This window comes from Ammospiza caudacuta, chromosome Z, assembly GCF_027887145.1.
Source record: "Ammospiza caudacuta isolate bAmmCau1 chromosome Z, bAmmCau1.pri, whole genome shotgun sequence".
NCBI lineage: Eukaryota > Metazoa > Chordata > Aves > Passeriformes > Passerellidae > Ammospiza > Ammospiza caudacuta.
Genome location: NC_080632.1, coordinates 42,665,510 through 42,689,535, shown reverse-complemented (window position 1 = coordinate 42,689,535; position 24,026 = coordinate 42,665,510). Strand labels below are relative to the sequence as shown.

The 24,026-nt window shown below is 37.2% G+C and overlaps 1 protein-coding gene across 5 annotated transcripts; it reads right to left on the bottom strand.

The window, feature by feature from the left end:
* Positions 1-1,664: 1,664 nt before the first annotated feature.
* LOC131571723 (zinc-regulated GTPase metalloprotein activator 1A-like) lies at positions 1,665-23,237 on the bottom strand. Of its 5 annotated transcripts, none has more exons than XR_009275959.1 (15): positions 23,054-23,237; positions 21,900-21,986; positions 20,935-21,031; positions 19,596-19,687; positions 18,483-18,542; positions 17,390-17,427; positions 13,855-13,901; positions 13,026-13,112; positions 12,185-12,229; positions 9,630-9,686; positions 6,894-6,945; positions 4,946-5,014; positions 4,779-4,844; positions 2,814-2,924; positions 1,665-2,149 (listed from the first exon to the last, which is right to left on the bottom strand). XR_009275959.1 is itself a non-coding variant. In XM_058824527.1 (15 exons), the coding sequence occupies exons 1-15, from the start codon at positions 23,163-23,165 to the stop codon at positions 2,076-2,078; spliced, it is 1,113 nt and encodes a 370-aa protein (XP_058680510.1). In that variant the 5' UTR covers positions 23,166-23,237; the 3' UTR covers positions 1,665-2,075. The 5 variants fall into 5 exon arrangements, 3 of the variants coding, with proteins under 3 accessions (XP_058680510.1, XP_058680512.1, XP_058680511.1); XM_058824527.1 differs by having other exon boundaries at positions 2,814-2,943; XM_058824529.1 differs by having other exon boundaries at positions 2,814-2,943; positions 22,990-23,153.
* Between the last annotated feature and the right edge of the window lie 789 nt (positions 23,238-24,026).

Below are 24,026 nucleotides of genomic sequence, written 5' to 3'. Positions count from 1 at the left end.
ATGTGCATAGTGCCTAGAGCTTCTCTGACATGAGCATTGCAAGCAGGGGAAGTCCTAGCAAGAAGGGTAAGTGATACCAACATGAGCTATAGAGAGTGCGGAGCTTATACTTCCAGTTGCAGCAAAAAAAACCCCAGTATATTGACAGTCATCATGGAAATTTTAGCGTGTGGTGGAGTGTGTGGTGGGTGAACAAATATTTAAACATAAGCACCCAAAAATGACTTTGTGTAAGCCATCCATGCCTTTTTCCCTTATGACTCATGGTTGAATCTCTTTTTATTAGGTCTCTGAACTTTTTTTCAAATTGAAAGTTAGCAACACTTCAGAGATTAATTGCTTTAAAGAGAACAGAGTTCCTCCATTACATGAGGCCTTTATAAAAGGCACTTCGATCACTTTTCCTGTGACAAATAGAAGCAAAAGCTTCTATTATAAACTAAAAATTATAAATGTATTATCCACAAATTTAAATTTATGTGATCTTAATACTCAATGAATAACAGTGATGGCAATCATTTGACAAATTTTCATGCAGGACTGTGTGTCATTTATGCAGTCCAAAACAGTGTGAGAACATATACTAGTTTTAAAAATTAAGAGTTCTAACTGCTAAGGGAAACAGTGTCACTCAGCTATACCAGTTCACTCAGGTGCCACCAAGGTCTGCTAAACAGAAAGCAACATTGTCTAAGCAGATTGTTCTCTCTTTATATCTTGCTTCAGAGAAAAAAATAAGTCCTGAAAACTACTTCAAGCTATCTAAAGCTACTTCTAATGTGAGAAATTAAGTCATGTCTGCCAATGTATCTACTGGGAGAATAAAGAGTTCTATCTTAACTAAGATACATTATTTAAATTAGTCAACTGAGACACCAGCTCCGGGCAATGAAAGATTAATGTCTTCATCCTCAGCTCTTTTGAAAACAAATTCCAAACTCATATACTGCAGTAGAAGCAAAGACTGCTGATACTTCCTGAAGGAGGGACTGAGGGAATGGCCTTCCTTCTTTTCTTTTTAATGTTAGGTGTGAGACAAGTTTCTGCTTACTCAGATACATCACCAAGCATGCACAGCAAGCACTATAGCTAAAAGTCCATTCTTCAGAACTGCATGTCCTAGAATTTCGTTTGCAAACATTTTTAATTCTGCATTATCTTCCTGCATTGACTCATTTTGCTTTCACACAAGCTGCAGTCAAAATATCCCTCTAAAGCTAAGAGGTGAATGAAGAGTACTGGAGAATGTACAGGGCAAGAAGTTCAACTCTAAATTGTAATGAGAAGAGAGATAAAAGCCTTAGACTGTGTTTTCAAAGTAGTGTCACAGAACCCCATTAGAAATCATGCAGAGCAGCCTGAACATAGTGGAAAGGTGCAGTCCCCAGTTCCCCAGATCCTGAACTGGCAGGGTGATGGCCTATAAGATTGAAGTGTTCAGTTACCTCTTTCAAACTGCTGACTATGTGACCAAACACTGCATGCACAGCTTTTGTGTAGACAGCAATTACTCCATGTGATCTTGTGCCTCTGCTACCTGTGTATTTTTAGTTTCATTACACAACAGGTTTACAGGTAGAACAGTACCTGGGATGGGTGCATACACTCAAAAATCACAAAGCAAGTGGAAAGAGATGGAAGACAGTTTAATAGTAAACACTAAACATTTTGTACTGTGATTATACCACTGGCAATAATCACTATTGCTTCATTCCCAGTGGAAGAGAGTTAACAAGAGAAAGCACTAGGCTTCAAACATGTTCCCCATATCCCCACAGTAACGTTTCACATAGAACATAACAGCCTTTTGCCTCTCCATTTCTGCACAGTTCCATGATGTTGCTGACACAGCTTCAGCCAAATCTAAAATAGGAGAATTGTGTTTGATTCTAGACCATAAGAGCTAATCTTAAAGCAGTAGGTCAGCTGGAATTCTTAGGAAGACTTCAGGGTTCAACTGTTGCATAAACTGCAAGAGGATATAGAAACTACTATAGTCCATGCCATTCAGTCTTTTCTGCCATAAAATCCTTGCAGTATTAAAACAGACATTTAATCTTTTTTATAGCTTTATGTCAACTGTTTCCTCGTTCTTCTCTCACAGTGGCTATGAATACTTCTTTGATGATCTCCTTATCCAGGTTCCTGCCTGTAAAGAGAAATAAAATATCTAACTGTATTTTAAAGCGCATTAAAACACATACAAGTAGCTTCTTCTAACCTAAAGAAGTATTTATTATAACAATCAGTGACAATAGCAGCATTAAAATTAAGGCAACAACAGACTTCAAGCACAAATAAGGGAAAGGGATAAAAGTAGGTTATTTTTGGTAATAAAACACTTTGCACAGCAAACAAACAGAAAATAGAAATATAGAACTTCAGCACTGCAAACTTTTCAGAAACAAAACTGATTTTAAACATTTTAAAGCTATAACAACCTTCCTTACAGTTACTAAATATTTGATCAACCATTCAAACTATTCCCATCACCCAATTTATAATTACAGACTTTAGAAACAAGATTAAATATGCCAACACAATTTATGAAAGTTTAGTATTTTATTGACTTGGTTTGATTTGGTTTGATTTTGGTGGCACTAATGGGGATAGTGTAGACTCCTCTCAGCTGCAATTTTGAACTTCAGGAGGTTTGATGGATAAGCCTTAAAAAGAGGGTTAAGCTGAACAGACTTACTGCACTAATTCTGGCCAGTTTAGCCTGATTGCTTTTCACTGGCTAAGTCTGTAAGACTGTCTGTGAGAAAACAGCTTTTTAAACTCAAACAAGGAGATGCATAATTTCCTCTTACCAATTAGGACCAGCCTGTTTGTTCTCTTTTCATCTTCTTTCCAGGCTACTGAAGTCTCTTCTAGGTCATAGAGCTCATGGACACCTTGGACTATCACTTGATGAGATTTGCCTTGAATAGATACCAGTCCCTTATCAGAAAAATAACTGTTAGGGTATATAAACAAAACTTTAAAAATAAAATATGTAAGAGGGGAAACAAAACTTCCAATCTAGTTCAAGCAGGGAACAGTACTTCTGGCACCTGTGAACTTGTTAGTTAAAATAAACATATATTATCAATCAACACATGTACTCATAACATTCATTTTCACATCTCCTTGTTTTGTTAAAGGCTAAGAATTACATTTTACCATACTTTGCCTTCTGTTCCTCATTTCTCAGTACCTAGGCTGCCCAAGCAAAAATTAAATCTCATCTTCTACTATGCCTCTTTGAATGCGTATATGGTGTTTGATATGGGAGTCCATGAAAGCCTGCGTGCCAACAAAATGATGTAAAATGAACAAAAATGTCTGATTTCAGATTAGTCTAATTAAGCTCTTTTGCTCAGTATATTTACTTTTCTGAAACAGCATCTCTGAATATTGGGGAAAGAATAAACATTTGTGAAGTAGAACAACTAGCAACAGAATTAGAAGAGATGACAGTCAGCATGAGTCCATTAACTCACATATCAAAAGCTCTATTAAAACAGTTTTCATCACTTCATAGCACAATGTTCTAAAATATTTTAGTGAAACACATTCTGTAAAACATGTCTTATACTTCCTGGAAGTTCCTCCCAGAATTTGCCCAAAACCAGGACTTCCCTAAAGAAAGAAAGTTTAAAATATTTCATAAATAGGTCTTCCTTTGATCTATTAGTTGGAATTCTGTAACTATTACTGCCAAAAGGGTTAAGACTGCAGATAAAATATAAATATAAAAGCAACAAACTTTGGAACCTGTTCTGTAATTAGTTGCCTGAGGTTCATTTGCTTTGGTGTATTTGTCTGTGACTGAGGGACAGCACACATCTTACCACAGACTTCACATCTCATAAAGAATTAATTTGATTCCAGTGCTCAATACACCAAAAACACACTTGTGCATGGCATTACTGCTTTTCAGGCAGCTTCAGATATATCACTGGCTACTCTCTTCTATTTGTTAGGAAGGAGAAGACCAGGATACTCTAATTTTGTTGCTGAGAAAGCAAGAAAACTTTCCTTCCTACAAAACTAGAATAATTATGTTTCTATCTATGATGGTCAAGGGTTCTCAGGAAACAAACCAGAGCTTTACTTTCTTATATTTCTTACAGCCTCACAAATGACTGACTGGATTCTTATTTTTTCATTATTTACTGGGCTGCTTGGCATAAGGTAAATGAAAGTAGATCCTGAATTGTCACCTCTACCCTTCTCCAAACAAAGCAAGTGAAGAACATATGAAGTGCCCATGAAGATGAATACTTATGAGCTGCATCTTTAAAACAACAGCCTGACAATACTGTAAAAACTTGTTAATTGTAGACCACAACTACTATTGCATTCCTATGTTACACCAAACTGAATTTCTGCATATTATGGCAACAATTTTAAGTACACTTGGCAATCTATAGGATCCAATCTACAGCATCCCAACCCTCTAGATATGTGAGATGAATAGTATCTCTCAAAGCAATGGAGGTAGAAAATTAAAATTGATTTAACTATGGCTTGATTTTTAACCCTGCCACTGATGTATGGGGACTGTACATCTGCCCTCCCCATTTAAAACAAGTAGGATCAATGTTTGCTCTTCTGCCAGCTATCTCTCTCTGAGTCATTCATGGAATGACAACTTGCTACTCTCCATTTCATCTGCTCTCCTACAGTGATCAGCAGCACCTTTGATAGGTCCACAACTGACAGCACAATGCAGTTTTTTAGGTGTAAAGACGAAAAACACAAAACAAAGAAACTGATAATTTCTGACTGACCTTCAGTCTTATGACATCCATGGTGCATCCAGTCTTATCTTTCACATTCTTCTCCCACAGAAGATTCTATGAAAAGAAAAAGTTGTTTTCATTAAAAAAAGTGTAATGGGATGAATTTCTATAAAATTTACAATGATTTTTTGAGTTGACAGTGATGTATTACTTACCTGAATAAAGAGATTTAAGTTTTCTTCTTTTATATTTCCTGGAACTTCAAATGTTACAGTAATTATAGCCTGCAAAAGGCAAGACATTTATTATTACCACACTGAATAAACATCCCATAACAGTAATTTCAAAAAGTGTTTTTTATAACTTGGCCTCATAAAAAGGCAAGTATATGACAACATCAACTTTAATAAAAAAACCAAAACTCTATTTCTGTTCTGCTCTAATTTGCTAAATTAAGATCTACTTTTTGTTTCTGTTTGGGTGTGCACTTATAGGGCAGATACAATGCCTTGAAGAGTTTAGTGCCATTAGCTGCTACCATGTAATTCTTTGCTGTAGAGACTATTATGATCAAGCTTTCAAATATGGTTAACAATGCTATTTTTTTTGCTTACTGATCTTGATGACAATACTATCAGACAAAAAATACAACATAATTTTCATAAAAGGCAATCTGTACTTGCCTTGTAAAAAAAGCTGTTTATAAATCGACTATGTAGGAATAGATTCAGAAAATCAAGATGTCTCAAGTTAAGTTTTGCGCCAAAGCAACTGCCAGCTAGCTGCTCAGGATCAATTACCAAAAGAAAATATGAAAATAAAACATGTAGTTTAAAATTAACAATTTATTTAAAGACTAAATAATGTCTTATTTTTGTCACTATAACTGCTCAATGGTTTGGAATAACAGAGAGAGAATTACTTCCTGTAATACTTTCAAATTACTACCTTCTGATCACTAGTCTAAACTTAAGGAAAAAAAATTAAAGCAACAAGCAGCAAATGTTTGTCTAATGATAAGTAAACTTATCTAAACAACCAAGAGCTAACACTCTGAGCAGTTTCAAAAGACGTCAGACCGAAGTTCACTGTGCTCCAAGCACAGTGCAGTTTGTTTCTGCTGACCTTCAACATGAAGATAATAAGCACACTTTGTCTTACAAGGACTTGCAGCCTACTGTGAGAAGTGTTCTGCCCTCATTATGCCTCAAATGTCTCAACAATCATCTTAAATATGTGGGTGTTAAACTAAACACAGATACTAACAATGAGTTCTGTCGAATGGCTACACGCTACAAAACTAACATTAATCTCCTTAATAAAACACACAAGGATACTATAACTCATAATATTCAGGAAGGATTCTATTCAACATTTCCATCTACTTTAGGGATCTATTAAGATTCTATAACTGAGCATATTTAAGAATTTTGATTAAACAAAAACTATCAGTATTGTCATTGTAATTAAGCATGAACTTATTTTGCATTTAATCTGTAGTTCCAAAATTAAATTATTATTGCCTTTTCCTGTTTCCAAGACTAGCAACTTCACAGTTAAATTATGCAGTTTAAAAATAAAAATACAGACATTTCAGGTAAAAATACATCATATTTTAACCTGAAAATTCAATTATAGAAATCTTCTGCAGAAAGCTCACTTCTCCAAGACACCTTAAAAAATTAGAAATTTTTACTTTTTTGCAGCCTCTGAGGGGACTCGTGGCCTATGGGTGAACTCCACCCACCTACGGACACCCCAAGGAGGACTGTGACCCACTATTCAACTAGAGAGATTTTGTTTTGGATAGAAAACCTATAGGACAGACTGGCTACAAATTTAGGACTTGTTCCTGCAAATACCTAAAAAAAAAAAAAAAAGTGGTTCTATTTGGTTCACTAATACTCTCCATGTGAATCAACAAATGATATAACTGTCTGGAGCACTGGAAGCCTGTAAGCTATTTTTAAAACTGAGACTTAACATACCCATTTAGAATCTATCTTATCTACAATAAAGCTTGTGTAATCTAGGTCATCTTCCAAATACCTTAGAACACATTACTCCCTAACTGAAACCTTCTGAAATGGTAACAAAATTAGCATGCAATATTGAACAGCCCTGTTGTTGCAAAAACATCAAAGCAGTATTTTTGGTAATTACCTTATCTAGATGTGCATGTGTTGTCTTTACATGCTCAAGCTTTTTCTGCAAACTGAAAATAAGTGAAGTTAAATGTCGCATTTGAGTAGGATTGGCAAAACGTAATTATTACAAAATTTTAAAAATTCCAGTATTGCAGAGCAAAGCTGAAATATCAAAGATAGACTATATATTCAGAATAAACTTAAACAGTTAATTAATTTTTAATCTCAAAATAGAAATGTTTAACTATATTTGTTTGCTATAGTTGTTTGTGTTAGAAAATTATGCTTTTTAAAACATAAAGAGAATTATAGTCCTGATTTGCAATATCTTCAGCATTAAAAACATTTATACTTCAATGAACACAAGGCCCTTGATACTCCTTTCTGCAAAAAAGGCAAACTACATCATTAAAACAAGCAAGAAAAAAAAACCACTAGAATTTATCAAGTTAATAGATGTTAATATTTTTAAAAACTTTACAATTATTTGAAAATTAAGAAGAAAAGAATGTACAAAGCTGTTGCTTGAGAGAATGAAATCTGTAACACTTATTGAAATACTGTATACCAGCTCCCACTTCTCAGCTGTACAGCTCACTTCTACTATGCAGTGTGCCTGCTAACTTAAAACAGATATTCTCCACTCAGTAACACCCTAAGTTCAAGCTCTACTTGGGAACCTCTTTTGTAAACTAATATTTAGGGTCTTACTGCATCTTTTCATGTGAAAATTGTATTGCAACTTTAGATTTCACATCCACATCTGTCTCCATTAATCAAGATAGCACAAAATTTCTTCAAATACCATCTTCTGTACCGTTTCTGTTTTCTCTCTATATTGTGAATAACAAACAGAGAAGAAATACTGTAGCACAAGTTACTATGATGCCCTCTGCCACTTCAGAGAAGATTGCCCATTAAAGTCCCTCCTCCTAATTTGATGACTGTAAAATTTTAAGAAGCCTTTATGGTGGGGGAAAAAAGGCACTATCTGCTACAGAAGTAGTTCCTACTTCTACTTCCTTTGCTTTGCTGTCTTATTCTCATACTGCCCTTCACAGAATCCAGAATTCATTATGTGCTTCCTGTGACTTCAGGGTATATCCAGACTACAAGGCTCTATCACAGTCACACCAAACAGATGACACATCTGTCTGCTGACAGAAATCCCTCCTGCAGTGTGCCATCAAAAGAAAAAAATTATTTATGTACTGGTGTGTATTTGTGTTCAAGTGGGTGTTGGATGCAAAGTTTTTCTACTCAGGTGATGGCACTGAAACCACCACTATTTTATGTAAGAATTTCTGTGTCTAGGAACTAAAAACAGGGTAAGCAATTTTGCTGTGCTGAGTTCAAACATAAACAAAATAAACTGTCTACAATCTTCTTGGTAATTTAGAATTTGTCTTTAAATGCTGACAAATGTTTTAGAGTGCTTCCTCTGTTTTAATACTGAATATTAAGAAGCTGTGCTTCCTCTGTTTTAATACTGAATATTAAGAAGCTCAAAGCAACTGAGTGAGATAAGAGAGAACACTACATTGAGGAAAGCAATAAAGATTTTTTTGTCAGTTCCTTAAGAACTTTCTCAGATCTGTGGAGTGCAGCAAACTAGTAAACTTCACAGAACACCACCTAATATTACAAGTAATCAGATCTAACTGTGAACTGCTGTTAACAGGAACAATCTTTTTCTGGTTCACATCTTTTTACTGCTTTATCTCTGCTGTGTGGCTCCAGGATTAGTCAATTCAGTTAGCTGATCCATTATAAGAACTTGGAACGTGGATTTATGATCTGGCTTACAAACTAATAGTTATCTACTGCCTCAAAAGGATATACCAGTCTCCTTCCTTCCTTAACTTTGTTTTGGATGCCTAGTTTATTATTTTGCTGATGCTGCCATTGGTAGAAATCTTGAAACAAACACTACAGTATTTCACAGATTAGACAAAGCCAGTGCCAGCAAAAAAAGACAAAACCTATAATTTTGATAGTACTGTACCAGTTCAGAGGGAAATCTCACAAGAACATGTTATCTAATAGATGTTACTAATTTGCATGTCTGCAATTTCTCCCTGCTGAAGAACGAAGCTGATATTACCCTCCTTTTCCCTCCTTTACTTTATGATTGCTCCAGTACTCCTCACTCCCTTTGCTGTTCTTCAGGTCTTTCTGTTCACACAATGACCCATACAACCTTTCCCCATTCCTTCTCATTTTACTCCTGCACCCATCCAGGATGCTGAATTATGCATTCAGCATTTAAAAACCCCAGGAATGACAAACACAGTTAGCAGAATTTGTAGAACCTTTGTTTGCTGTGGAACCTCAGTCCCTCATTTGTTTGTGTGAAATCTACAGAGGCCTCCATTTCATCACAATACAAAGGAGAAAAAATTTTGAAATGCTCTAAAAGAACCAGAGAAGTGTACAAATCTACCCTGATACTAAACCAAAACTTGCATTTTGGGGAAAAACCCAACCAACCAACCACACAAACTCTGGCTCACTCAACTTTATAAGGTCAAAAAGGTTTTTGCAGGCATTTGAAGAAGAAAGGAATCCCATCTAGCATTACCACTTATAAAGCAGTAATTTTTAAAATGGGACTGTCCTCGTCTATACAGGACAGACTAAACCAGAAATTCTAAGAGAAACTTTGATGCAAATTTGAGCCAGGATTTCAGTCTATCTGTTTCATACACTGGTATTTTTTTCCTAATAGAAGAGAAGAAAATTATCACCATACCTTACTCCAGATAAACTGTCAAAAGCATGTAGGTCCAATACATTAGAGAGATCAACTCTAAAGAGAGGGGAAAAAAGCAAGCTTTGTGTTTCTCATGTATTTTCATGTATTTAAAGGTTTTAAAGGTGTTTACTGAAGCATGTATTTCTTTTCTTGTCTGTAAGACTAATGCCATTAATACTTAGCCTTATTTTTCCATATCAGTGGTTGGTACTGTCTTCTACAAGAAAATGCTGGTTTTAGTTACACAATAACATGTAAGCACAGAAAAAAAACTTTTAAAATTTTACTGTTATACAGTAAAATACAAGGTATTTCCAAAAGTATGATAAAATCCCTTATTCATTTTGTCTGAATAAAAAATTATTTTCCCTGAAGGGGTAAAGGAGCTTTGAGCCTCTCAATACAGACACAAACTCCCAGAATACATGTACCTTATATTGACACACTGTTAGCAAACAAAACTGAAACAACTTTATGAGGGAAGCACTACTACTAGGAATTTCAACTCTACAATTTGAAACAGACAAATAAAAAATGCAATACAGAATTGGCAGTACCAATCATATCTGCTTACAAGAATGGCTACCTATAAACTTGCATAAGAAACTTTTCTTCACAAAGCAATACAGACTACAGGTTTCACTGCTAATAGCAACTGACAGCTTTTCAGATACAGTTAATGACATGGGCTAAAGAAAAAGAACATGACAGATAAAAAGCCCCACCTCTGGAATACAAGCAGAATCATTAAACTTTTACATTCAACAGTAGTTGTACCAAGCAGTTTCTAAGATGAAAGATTTATAATGGAATACACAAACAATTCCTGTGTAAAATTCATGACCAGCTCAGTGTCAGTTGTTCTCAGCAGTGTTCTAAAAAAATCACACAGCAACCCTCCCTTTTAAATGTGGGGTTTTGAGGAACAAACCTCTCTTAAAAAGGGTATGTCCTCAAATAACATGCCAATAACACAATTTTGTGCTGATTTCACATTTGGAATGTTTAATAATGGAAGAGACTGTATGTATCATTTGCACAAGAATATTTACAAGTAACAAAGGGTTGTCATTGAGGACTGAATCTGAGGCCCACTTTATCTCATATCCAAAACACAGTGCTAGCTGGCATCAGACACCATAAAATACGCAAAGAGACCACATGTTGGATCTCCCCCTAATGGACATTTAAAACACAAATAAGGTAGCTCAGTATCTTCTTCAAAATTGGTCCTATATGATTACCCAAAAACAGCAAGTATTTTTCTCTACAATTTCCAACTACATTTGACAACAACTTTAAAAAGCCAAGTATACTTTATTACCAATATTACCTTTCCTTTAAATTTGCTTAAATCAAAAACCTCTATTTCACAAACACTGACCACAATAATCCAATAATTGATGTAAAAGTGCACAAACCAGTCCTAGCAGTCTGGAAGATCTACTGCTCTCCTAACTCTCCTGGGAATACAGAATCCATTTAAGTCCTTACTAAAGAAAAAATCTGAGTCAGAATTTCAATTATAATTGGCAAAAACCAGTAAAATGATTTTTTTTTTGGTCTTTTAACTTCCTTCCATTGCTTTCAAAGTCCTTTTGTAGTAACAACTTATTTGCAGCAGCAATGAGAATAATATTTAGGGTGACACAACTGAAGGAAAACACTGTAGCGCACATACCAAATTATTAGCTCAAACCAACCTGGCTGTGCAAACTGCTCTTCAGTCACAAGGTTGATTGACTGTGTATCTTTGCGGCCAAGAAGGCCAAGGGTGGCCTGAGATGCCTTAGGAAGAGCACTGCCAGCAGTTCATGGAAGGTAATCCTGCCCCTCCAGTCAATCTAGTAAGGCTGTACCTGGAGTTCTGTGCCCAGTTCTGGGCTCCTCAGCACAGGGAGACACGGAGCTCCTGGAGGGAGTCCAGGAGATGGCAACAAAGATGTTTAAAGGACTGAAGCACCTCACTGATGAGGAAAGGCTGAGGCAGCCGGGCCTGTTCAGACTCAAAAAGATGACTGAGAGGGGACCTTCTAAGTGTATAGAAGTATCTGAAGGGAGGGTGGACCAGGCTCTCAGTGCTGCCAGACAACAGGACAAGAGGGAACAGGCAGAAACTGACACACAGTAAGTTCCACTTGAACATGAGCAAGTACTTTACTGTGTGGGTGATAGGAACAGATTGCCCAGAGAGGCTGTGGGGTCTCCTTCATGTGGGATATTAAAAAAACATCTGGACACAATCCTGTGCCATGTGCTCTGGGATGACGCTGCTTGGCAAGAGGGTTGGACAAGAGGGTTGGACACTGTGCTCTCTTCCAACCTCACTCATTCTGGTATTCTGTGATATGAACACTAATGAAGAAAAATACAAACTAGAAATACATTTTTACTTCCTAAAAAAATTTTTAGATGCTTATTCATAAAATAAATATTGGATTAAATATTTCTAATTCAATAATTTCCCTTTAATAAAACTGATTCAATAGAACGCTTTAAACTGACACAAAAGAAGCAGGATCTAGTACCTAGTAATAGTGGCCATTTAATACCTTGATCTTTGTGTCTCTAGAATTTTAACAAGTCCATTTATTGACCTAAAATAAAACAGAAAAATCATTAGTTAGATGAAAATATAACAGTGATATATTGTTTGAATTTGTTAACCATGGACAGCATCATGTGAAATAGCATCCCAACTCCGTTATCAGCTTGTTAAATAACTATCAGGTATGGGTTGACATATTTGGTTTCCACTAACAGCTGGCAAACTTCACAAGTTTTGACAACAAGATGCCATAGTGAGAACAGCATTTTCCTATCCAAAGCTATTCGCAATACACTCTGCTCAGTCTAAGCACTTTTATTTTCATATTTCAAAAAACTAAGACAGTTGTTAAATATTTTAAAATGTTAATGCTTCATTTGGTTTATCATAGTACTGATAGAAAAGAGTAATGTCTTCAATCATTAATTTGATTCAGACCAGTGGTTCATCTGCTTCCACAACAATTGTTTGGGACTTCCTCAATATATATTTCCATTTGCTAGTGAACTCATATTTACCAGCAGGTTTTTTGCCACTTCTGCTAATTCTCAAAAAATGGCATCATCTGCTCAGAAATGTAAAAACATAAACACTTAATACAAAGGTCTGTCCTTACTAAACAACATCAAATCTTAGCAAGATAGACAAAATGCTAAGATTGTGTAAGTACATAGAGGTACTGAAGTGTCTTTCACAAGAGGCAGTCTCTTTTCTCTTATAAAGCTTATCAATTTTGTCCATCTAATAATGAGATCTAATTTCTATTTTAACAGCAGTAAAGAAGTAACTGTGTTTAAATTAATTTTTGAGGAAGTAGTATTACAGTTATGCCAAAAGTTTCATACCTCACAGACGTTCTGACTTTATTCAGTTCTTCTTCTGAAACCAAATCTGTTTTATTGATGATTATAAGATCAGCTAATGCAACCTGCCTATGTATTAAGAAAAGAAGGAGAGAAAAGACATCACTAACAAACAAGTACTTTATCTGTAACGCAGAAACTTTATCTTTCCCATGGCTCCAAAAGGTATATGAACATTGTTAGTACAGAAGGGCAAGCATTAATCAAACTAGAACATGATGGAGAATGATTAAAACACAACTGACTTCTCAGTATGTTCTTCTGTGCCCTAACAGATCAAATCAAGGCTTGCTAGATTCTTTTATTTCAGGGTTGTTTTGTTTATTTGTTTGTTTGGATTTTTTATGTAATCTAATCCAAAGTGCTTAGTGATTTAACAACTTTATAAATCCCTATTTGCCAATGAGATTATATCCTTATGTGATCCTTGTAATGCAATACTTGAAGTTTCTTTGCTTTATGAAGACTTCAACTGTTACAATAACCCTTTAATTTGTGGCTCTCTATTTATTAAAAAGTATTCTTCTATCTCCAGTTCTGCTTCAAGCATGACATTTTTAATTCCACCAACAAGGGTGCTTCTCATTCATTTAAATAAAATCCCATCACTATTAAAATAGAACAGTTCGTTGTTGGCAGAAAGATCAAATGAACCATGATGTTACTTTTCCACATTTTACCTCATTACACCAATCTACCTCTGTTTAAGCAAAGCAGGAGAAAAAAGCCCTATAAAAGAACCCATTTCCAATGAACTTTTATACAGTGCAATTCCCAACTTGATATATAAAATTAATTTCTACATCCATACCGAGATGCTTCATTAATAAGGCCTTCTGGTTTCTCCTCTGTCAAGTGCTAAACAAAAATTAAAAGAATTGGATTAAACATCTTCAAATTACATTTAAATTGATTTGCAATTAAAGAAAGCCAAGTCCAATTCAGTTGAAGTCTGTTTTTTGACAAAGCATTGAGGAAGATGGCATCCAGAATCTTTTTGTTAAATGATAGTGAAAAAGTACATTTATATATTCATCATTACAGGGATTTTTAATTAGCTTAAAGCAAACTCTCCTAATTGATTTTATTATTAGGATGCTAAAGGGTTGAAAAACCTTATAATATTTAATTACTTTTCAGCTTTACAATGAAGTAAAAAAGTTACCATAACATAGAGTAACAATGAAAAAATATATCTGGAAGAAATTTAGGGTTCAGTTATTTTTAAAAGGAGTGTGAACTCAACTAACAAATAAAACACAGGCTAGGCTTGCAATACAACATTTCTTATATGTAACTTCACATTCTTTTTCTCTGAAGACTCAAAGACAAACTGTACTTTGATAGTAAAAACTGGTAACTTTTTCCAGGTTTGCATGAATAAACCACTGCTCTTTGGCAAGTCTGTCCAAAATCAGAAGCCACAGGAGTTTCAGTATCATCTCCATTTGTCTGCCCAAACTAGTGTCTTCACAGAAGAATTAGTGAAAGGGAAGAAAATACCTGCATCTCAAGCAGCAGCATAACATTTAGCAAGACAAAGGCTTACTTAACTTAGGCACAGCAACAGACTACACTGAAGCAGCAAAGGTCTAGCTATAAGTTATTTTCAGCCCACTCTGCCATGGAAGTAGCAATCTCCAGGATAGAAATGTCACAGACATCTGGAGGAAGAAAAACTTCAAACTGGTGCTGTAGTATTAATAAGAACTTGCCGCTTACACTTACATCTCTAGGAAAGTTAGAGTCCTGTGCACTCCTTCATCAGTTCTAAATCTACCAGTAATATTACTTTAAAATCTCAGTTTCCAGTTAGAGAAATAACAAATTAAAAGTGGAATCAATTGTCATGGGAAATATACAGCTTTTGAAAAACCTAGAAAACTTTTTTTCTTTATTGGAATCACCAGGCATTTAACAGTATTTTACTTGTAGAAAAGCAAAAATAGGTTATTGCATACTGGGAGTCTATTATGCAAAAAGAAACAAAACTATTTCCTGCTTGTGCACAACCTAAGCAGAAAATAACAACAAGATGACTCTCAGGAACCTCTCTTCTAACCTCTTCTTTGTAATCCTCTGTGTATTGATTCTATTCAATTACTGTTTAGGTTTGTTGCCCTGAAAAGATCAAATGTCAGTAGTGCAGATGTCAGGTCCTGGAAGTTGAGGACTGCAACTTCAAGCTGTCCAACTGTTCACCCTCGATTAAAGAAATTAGTATTTCAGATTGCTGTGTGACAAACCTATTAGACTGATAATCCATGGTATTAATTAGCATGGGGATGGTGGTATAATTGGTCACAGGGGATGTTTGTCAGCTTTTCTGCGATGGATTGGTTCTTTGAAGCATGACATACTTAAATTGCTGCACATTATCTCAATGCCATTACCTGTATGGCTTTTAAAGTTCTTTGAATAATAAGCAGCTGTTGAGGTCAGGCTTTGCAATCAGAGGAACTAAACAAGTTAGCAAGTCCTTCTATACCAAAGTTTACTTAGTACACAACTAAGAAAGTCTGAAGTTCCTGCTATTCTGTGTAGATGTCAGTGTTTTACAGGCTTACTGATTAGATTATGTATGTTTTCATTGAGGTGCCAAAGGTAATAGCAGATAGAAAACTTAAATGTTTCAAAACATTTTTGTGTTGTTTCTGTTATATTACCTGATAGTCTAGCATTTTAAAACTCATTTCCATTAACAATGTAGTGCTGTTGTGTGCAACACAATTATATTTCATCTGAGACAATATTTCAACACTGCATGAAGAAAAAGATAAACAGAACAACATTTTTTCAAGCAATAGATAATATAAAACACATCTGAATTAATATGAGGGAACCCAGCTGAAAAGGGGCTGACCAAAAACAAGATATGATTTCTTGTGATAGTTGAGGCAATTTAAAAGACGGTGACTGCTTGGAAGGGCAAATCACCCCCTTCCCCTCACTATTCTACCAACTTCTCCACAAAAGTTCTTGCAGAACACAATGAACTTAACTTTCCAAATTGCTATGAGGTTCCATTTTCTCTGTTCCAGTCCAAGACAAATCAATGAGAGAACAGGACTGCTAATCTGATTTACCCTTTCGTTAAATCTAATCTGATATCCTTTTTTGGTTTTTTTACCAAATTTACCCTTTGGGTAAATCAGCTATCAGATAAGCACAAATGAAAGGAGAAACCCAAGTAATCCAAACAAAAAAAATGTTACACGGGAAGAACTACTCTCTTACTCTTAAACCATTATTCTTCAGTTCTCTGAGCTATCTGCAGCCATTGTAGATGCAGAAATATTACAAACACTTTCACAGCCTGGAATTTCTATACGATTATTATAGATGGGTAATGTAGTGGCTGGCTCCTGCAATTAAAGGATGAATATTATGTGTGTGTAAGAGAAGTTTCTATTAATGTATAGTCACCTTATTGTGATTTGTTGTTTGGACATTCTCTGTTTTCCCCATAGTCTCCCTTTCCCCTAAGATCGTTCTCCTTATTCAGTCCTTTTGTTGTATTTTGTTAAGGTTTAAACATTTAAATAAACATTTGAAATTTTAAAAGTGAGCAGCATTTCTCAAATGATGAAGGTATTTTTTCATATGCTCACTTTTTTTAAATCCTGCAAATTCAATACCCAATCGAAGCAGTAACCTCCTAAGTTATTAAGTTGCAAATAGTTATATTTACACCCTATTACCAAAAAAAAAGAAAAAAAAAGAAAAAAAAGCTGAACTATTTGAATTAATCACAATCTTTGCTGACCTAAGCTCACTGTTCTATATGTCTGTTCTTACATTATACTTTATATACAGATTAATACCTGCTCTTTTTGTCTGCTTCCATGTAACATGTTAATGTGAAGCAGTACCAGGACACCTGTGCTCTCATTTCTCCCTGCCACACCTACCATTACATTAGTACCCTTCCCAGGTGGAGCCCTAACTCACTTGTTACCACACTGGTATAAGATATCTGTTCTTAGTCCTCTCCTTTCAAGTAACACAGACCAGTGACCAATTTCTCCATTGTTTTTACAGCAATCCAAATGCCTATTTGGATTAAAAGCAACATTCCTGAGTGAAGAGTTAGAACTAGAAGAAACCAAGAAACCAAACCTTAGCAACCTGGCATCTCTTGTCACACCTGTTGCTGTGTCTGTAAGAATGTGAATTCCTGCAAATATCAGTATTTCCTCGTGCCATCCAAAAGACAGTAATAATGAAATATGTTCTCATTCAAAGAATTACAGCTATTGGTAAAATTAATTAATCCGCATGAACATTACTGCAACAGCTGTTCTAATACTGCAGTTTTAAGCAATGTAACAAATCTGGTAACTTACCTGCAATCCATGCTTTGCATCAACAACTGACACAATACCTAAAAGAAAGCATTAAAATGGAATAGAAATGTGCTAAATGCAGCTGACAGTTTAACAACTTGCAAACCTCCTGCACAAAGGTAACAATATCAGCACATTTACAACTAGTTATAATAAACTGGAAGCACTGAAAGTATGTGAACATTAAACTTGCTACCTAAGTATTTTTTTATTCATTATCTTACCTGTCATAGTAAAATGTCTACAGAACCAGGTGAGGTAAATTCTTACAAAGTAGATGCCTCATCTTCCACAAGAGGAAATTGGGTGAGGTATGCTTTTACAGAATATTGAAACAAATTAAAGGACTGACTGATGTATGCAGCCATTCTGATGGTAAATGACCAGGAATTTGCAAGTCTCTGGCAGAAACTCAGGAAACTCCTTCTTACTGAACTCAATGTTTCCTTCCTTGGTTAGATGGGTATTTTACAGACTGAACAAAATGTTAGTAGGGCATTTTTTTAAGCCAAAAAGTAATTTTTTTCCTACATTAAAAAAAATGCTCTTTAACTACATATAGTGATGACTTATCTTTCAGTAATCTCAGGTTTTTATTAGAACACAGCAAATATTAGCGCCAACGAATACAATAGGTGAAGAAAGCAGAAAACAAAAGGCAGAAACATCCAGGTGTTGACAGTTTGTGAATTCAGAAAAATAGGAAACCCTTTAGGAAACACTGCACTTCAGTACAAGGGGAGGAAGGAAGAAAGAAAAAAAAACATGCTGTAATATTATTCCTAAATGAGGTTTTTTAACAGCTGGCTAATGAGAGTTTCCCCTTACATCACTGTCAAGAGATGTCTATATCTGATCCCTTAGAAAAGCATTAAACAACTTTTCCTGGCTTTTGCAAGACTGAGCACCTCCCCAAGTAAATAAACAAGCATCAGAATAAGCAGGGACACCTCTGTGATCGAATCTGCCAGTGTGAAAACCAAGTTCATACATTTCAAACATGTTCTCAAACCTTGCCTTAAAACACCAATAATACATTACTCTAAACGCAGATATGAAACGCCAATACACAGAAAAATAAGCCTGCACTTACCATCAAGATAGATGTCACTTCCCAGCTCAGAATCAACCCAAAACATGGAGGCCACAGCTCCTAAGAAGCGTAGTATATATACAGTTGCAAAATTGAGATTTTTCCAGTAAACTACCAACACGAGGTATTTCATTTGCAGTGCTAACAATAAGATCAGTGACTAAAGTCATTGCAACACCTAAAACTGTCCACCTGAAGTGATATGATGCAGCCCTTCAAACACCACTCTGTACCAGACCCAAATACCTGTCAGCTGTTCTAGTGCTTACTCAAGCAAAATATAGCAGGGACCACAACATGAAATAATTTTCTGGTATCTATTGATTTTTTTCCAAAAATTATAATAGTTTTCCAATTTGACTCAAACAGAATTTGTGTGTAACAGAGGCCAAATCAATGTCCTGTCTTTTGAAGAAAATTACTTTATAATGACAACTATTTAGCTTTGAGCTGGAAAGCACCAGTCTCCTAAAGGGGAAACAATTGAATTTCTGATAAGAATTTCCTTCCCTCTCCATCTACAACAGATTTTTAATGTGGATGGTTTAGAGAAAACTGTTTTGGATAGCTATTTCTAACATGAGATCAAGTTTAATGACCTTTTTTATAATAAATACTACTAAAGAGCACAGAAGGATTTTGTAAAATCTATTATTGCTCTTTAAGAAGAATGTGCTAGTCTGTTTCACAGTATATTTTACAACTTCACAAAATATAAGGTCTATCACAATCAGTGAAACAATATAACAGATGCTAACTATTTAGACTTTAAAAGGAGGAATGCAGAACAACAAAAGTGTATTGGAAACTACTAGTTTTAGAGTATGCTTCTCTTTGCTAAGCCCAGTGTCTTTTCTAAATGGAAATATATTTTAGCCGGATTTCTACTAAGCTTTAGATTCAATTTAGACTAAGGTCAGGAAACAGAACTCAAAGACAACATCATATCTGCACCTTGAATCAATTCATTGGAGTCTGTACCACCACCAAAGCATAGGCACCTGACAAATCACCACTTTATATTACAACTGTCAAAGTGAACTAACTGGTGAACTAATAAGCACTTCATAAAAACAGAATTATCATGGTTATAAAAATTGTAATGTGAACTACCTGGATCTGCCAAACCAGTTGTTTCTAACAATATATAGTCAAATTTTCCTCTCCTTTGCATCAGGTTCTCAATTGCTTTCACACCATTGTCCCTGTAAGAAGAAACAATTAAACCTGAGAACAGAGAAAACAAGCTGAAGCATGTATTTAAATGTATCTTCTGATGCAGAACACAGCGTCAGTATCATCAAAGCAAAAGTTCTGCGACAGGACATTTGCAGACTTACAGTCTGCAACAAAAATTTAGTTATCTGCTGGCACATTATTAGGCAAATTTTATTTTTCTGCTTCGTTTTAGTCTAAAAATAGCATTTGCCTAATCCCACCAGGTTTGTTTTCAAACACTGAACAACCTGTAAAGGAGAGTAGGGCTGTGTAGATATGGAACTATTTGGTTTGGCAGCTGATATTACAGGAATAAGGGGTGATGTAGAAGTGAAGCATGCTGCCCTGCCTTTCTACCTCACCGACACCAAGATTAATGTGCCATTTACTTAAATTAGAGCTGATGAAGTCAGCCTAAAGCAGAAATGTATAGCATTTTTTAAAGAAATCATTGTATATAAAACACAGCAGCATAAAAAACAGCATACAAAAACAATTTAAAAATGTATATAAAACTTTTATGCTTCTCTTAAGACAGCATTCCTTACACCCCAGAACAACGGAATCCAGTAAGATCCTCTGTTTTCCACTTATTACCTATTACTATTTAAGACATAAGATCAGTTCTCCCAAATTTTTAGGACAAACAGGCCAGGACCCTTATTTACAAACTTAGCACAAACAATTCAGCATTGCAACAAACAAAAACGGTAAAAAGACATGTCAAAGGAACAAATACTCTCTTGCTTTTTACCATGACCATCAGCTTACAGATTTGGATACTGTGTTTCATTAGGTCGGAAAAGGTTTGCCATTCATCCTTTCTGATTGATACTATACTGAAGTAGTAACCAATGTACAAAGAAAGAAGCAGACTAAGCGTTTTGTGAGAAAATTGGGAAACCTGAGCCCTAGTTCCAGCCTACCTGAATCTTCAGCTCTCTACATGAAAGCACATTATACTAACAATAGAGGGATAGATCCCTACTCTACAACATCCCCATGCTCTATAAGTTGGTATTTAGATTACTTTTCTGAAAGACACCAAGTCCAAATCCAGTAAGGCAGCAATAGGAAATAAATTTCTACTTCCCAAATTCCAATTGTTTCATCCAACAAAAGAAGTCTCAATCAATTCTACCATCAGTTTCAGGAATCAAATCCTGGATGTCTTCTCCCTTCCTCAATTCCCCACAATATCGACTGGAAGAACTTGCACAGAATTTGCACTCACTTTACAGAACAGCACAAGCAGCCATTTCTGAGCTCCAGCCATTCTTCATAGAGTTCTCCCCCTTGACTGATTGCCAGAGATTTCTCCAAGGCACTTCCTGAAAACACAAGTAGTGCTATATTTTTAATCTACAATCTTGCATGACAATGCCCGTAAGAGAGAGATATGTGGATTACATTATTTTCTCCTGAGACCACATTTCTGAGATGTTCTTAAGATATTTGTATTTTCTATTTTATGAGAAATTTAAAAGCCAAGACAAAGCTCATTCCACAAAGATCGAACCCCACTGGATGATGGTACATCATAAGTGCCACAAACTTTGCTAAAAGAAAGGGATGCCAGCCTGTGCCTCCCTGTCAAATAAAGGCTCTGTCTGTACGTTTTCTTTTAGGCTCTGTGACCAGAAAAGCTACACACATCTTTATTGATGAAAACAAACAAATTGAGAGACCCCCACCAATACAGTATAAACTGTAAACAATGTAAGCTTCTGACTATGCTACAGATATGAAATTACAGCTAGAGCAATTAAAAGTTCTGAAAGCAAAGAGTTCAAAGAATCACAGCCATCAAGCACACATCTCCCAATTTTCTTGGTCCATGACAACTTGTGATTTGCAATTGGCTGACGGGAAAGGAAATTTAAAAAAATATTACCTACCAACATATTATTTCAATTTCCATTTGCTTGAAACTGAGTGAGACAAATGGAGGTATAGCACTTCCAACAGGGTGATGTATTTATTTACTTTACTCTGAGGGCCTACACTCATGTGCAAAATAGATTAATGCACGTCACTATTTTATGAAAACCGGCAAAAAGACTTTCTGCCCTTCTGAAGACTGTGACGTATGTTAATAATTTCAGTAATGGATTTAAAGTTACAACAGTCTCGGTTTCCAGCAGTTTTATGTACTTGTCATTTTGTGGCAAAAAGAAAGATTTCCGCACGTTTACATACCTTCTCCAAATTCATTCAGAATAACTGCTATTCTTTTATTATGCTGTTCTGTCAGTATGTAATTTAGAAGAGTTGTTTTTCCAGCTCCTAGAACACAGACCATATTTTTATTAAAATGTTAAAAAAAACACATAACATTTCAATTAAAAACTAAATACTGTTATGCATGCACACGCACACTTCAAGCAATTCTCTTCTAAACAGAAGTTTTCATTCTAATGTCCTACATTCTATTCTAATGATGTAGAAATTAATTTGTAGATATATTTCTATCAGGACATTACATTGCAGCCTTAAATGACTCACATTTTTTCCAATCATTAATTGTCAGTACTTAATAAACTTACAAGCTCCCTACTAGCTGGGCAGTTTTTTCCTACAACACTAACTTTTATGCTTCTTTTAACAGAAGGCTCACCTAATCTTCTCCCTCTTTAGGGCCTTTTCTGATCCATTCTGCCATCAGTAACCACGCATGTGCCTTTAAACGGGGCATTGTTAAAAAACGTGTTACAAAACGTGTTCTGAGGAGCCTTAGGAGCAGTTTCATCCCATGCACAAGATCACAAAATTGTCAAGGCTGGAAGGAATCTCTGGAGATCATCCAGCCCAAGGCAGGTGACCACTACAACTAGTGAACCTTCCTTACTTGTCCTTAAGAGATTTTTCTCTGCAACAGTGTGATGCAGTACAAAGTTACAATTTTCAGCACAGTGACCGCGATCCTACATTTAACCAGATTCTTGCAGTCCATAACTGCATGTAGCACACAGTAACTCTGCCGGTCGAGGGGTACGGGAAAAACGCCGAACCTCGCGTTTTTCGGACTGCAATGCAGTCTGCATTTAACTGAGCCAAATATGTTGCGCTATTCGGACGCTAAGTGACCAAGAGCCATTTGTCAATCGTGACCTGAACGAGGCGGCTCCTGAAAGCAGGGTGGTGGAAGCAGCAACGCTTTGGGTGCTCACACCGCTCCTCCGAGCGGCCCTGCAAACCCACGGGAGCGGCCGGAGGGCCCCGCGCTGCTCGCCCGGCCCGTGGGGTGCAGGCCCCCGCCCGCCCGCAGCCCTGGCCCCGCGCTGCTCACCCGGCCCGCCCGGGCCTTCCCTGCCCGCACGCAGTCCCTGCCGAGAGCCGCTCCCGCTCCTCACCCAAGTACCCCGTGATGATCGTCACGGGGATCTTCCTGTCGGGGCCGGCATCGGCCAGCTCCGCGCCTCCGGCGCCGATGGGGACCAGGTCTGGGCAGTCCTCGTCCTCCATAAGCGCGGACGGCCCCGCCCAGGCACCCCCACCTCCGGCGCCCCCCTGCCGTCACACTCCTGACGTCGCTCGGGCGGGGTCATCGGAGGGACGTCACCGGGCGGCGTCACGTCCCGCCGCGCCTCGGCCCCAAGGGCACCTCCCCCGCGTGGGGCTCTGCGCAGGCGCAGCTCGGGGAGCGAGGCGGAGCGAGGCGGAGCGAGGCGGAGCGAGGCGGAGCGAGGCGGAGCGAGGCGGAGCGAGGCGGGGCGGGGCGGGGCGCTCTCCGTGAGGGGAATGTTGGTCCGGGGGTGCCCGGCGGGGCCCATTGCTCCTGCAGGGACCGCGCAGGCCACATGGCACAAGCGTGTGTCAGGCGGTTCTTGAACATCTCCAGTGTGGGACACTCGGCACCCGCTCGGGAAGTCTGTTCCAGTGCTCAGTCACCTGGACAGTAAAAGTTCTTCCTCACGTTCAGGTGGAACGTGATCCGCTTCTGCCTGTTGCCTCTTGTCCTATAGCCTGGCGCTGCTGAGAGGAGCCTGGCTCCACCCTCTCACACCCTCTTTCAGACGCTGTTACACACCGATGAGGTCCTCTCTTCTCAAGGGGGTGTTTCTTCTTTTTCTTGAGTGTGAACAGGCCCAGCTCCCTCAGCCTTTCTTTGTAAGAGGAACGCTGTCCTTTACTCACACCTCTCTTTCTCTCCGTTGGACCCAGGAGCTCCAGGAGCTCCATGTCTCTCGTGTCCTGAGGAGCCCAGAACTGGAGCCAGCACTGCAGGTGTGGCCTCAGCAGGGCTGAGTACTGGATCGCCTCCCATGACCTGATGGCAGGGCTCTTCCTAATGCCCCCCAGGATACCATTGGCATTCTCGGTGGT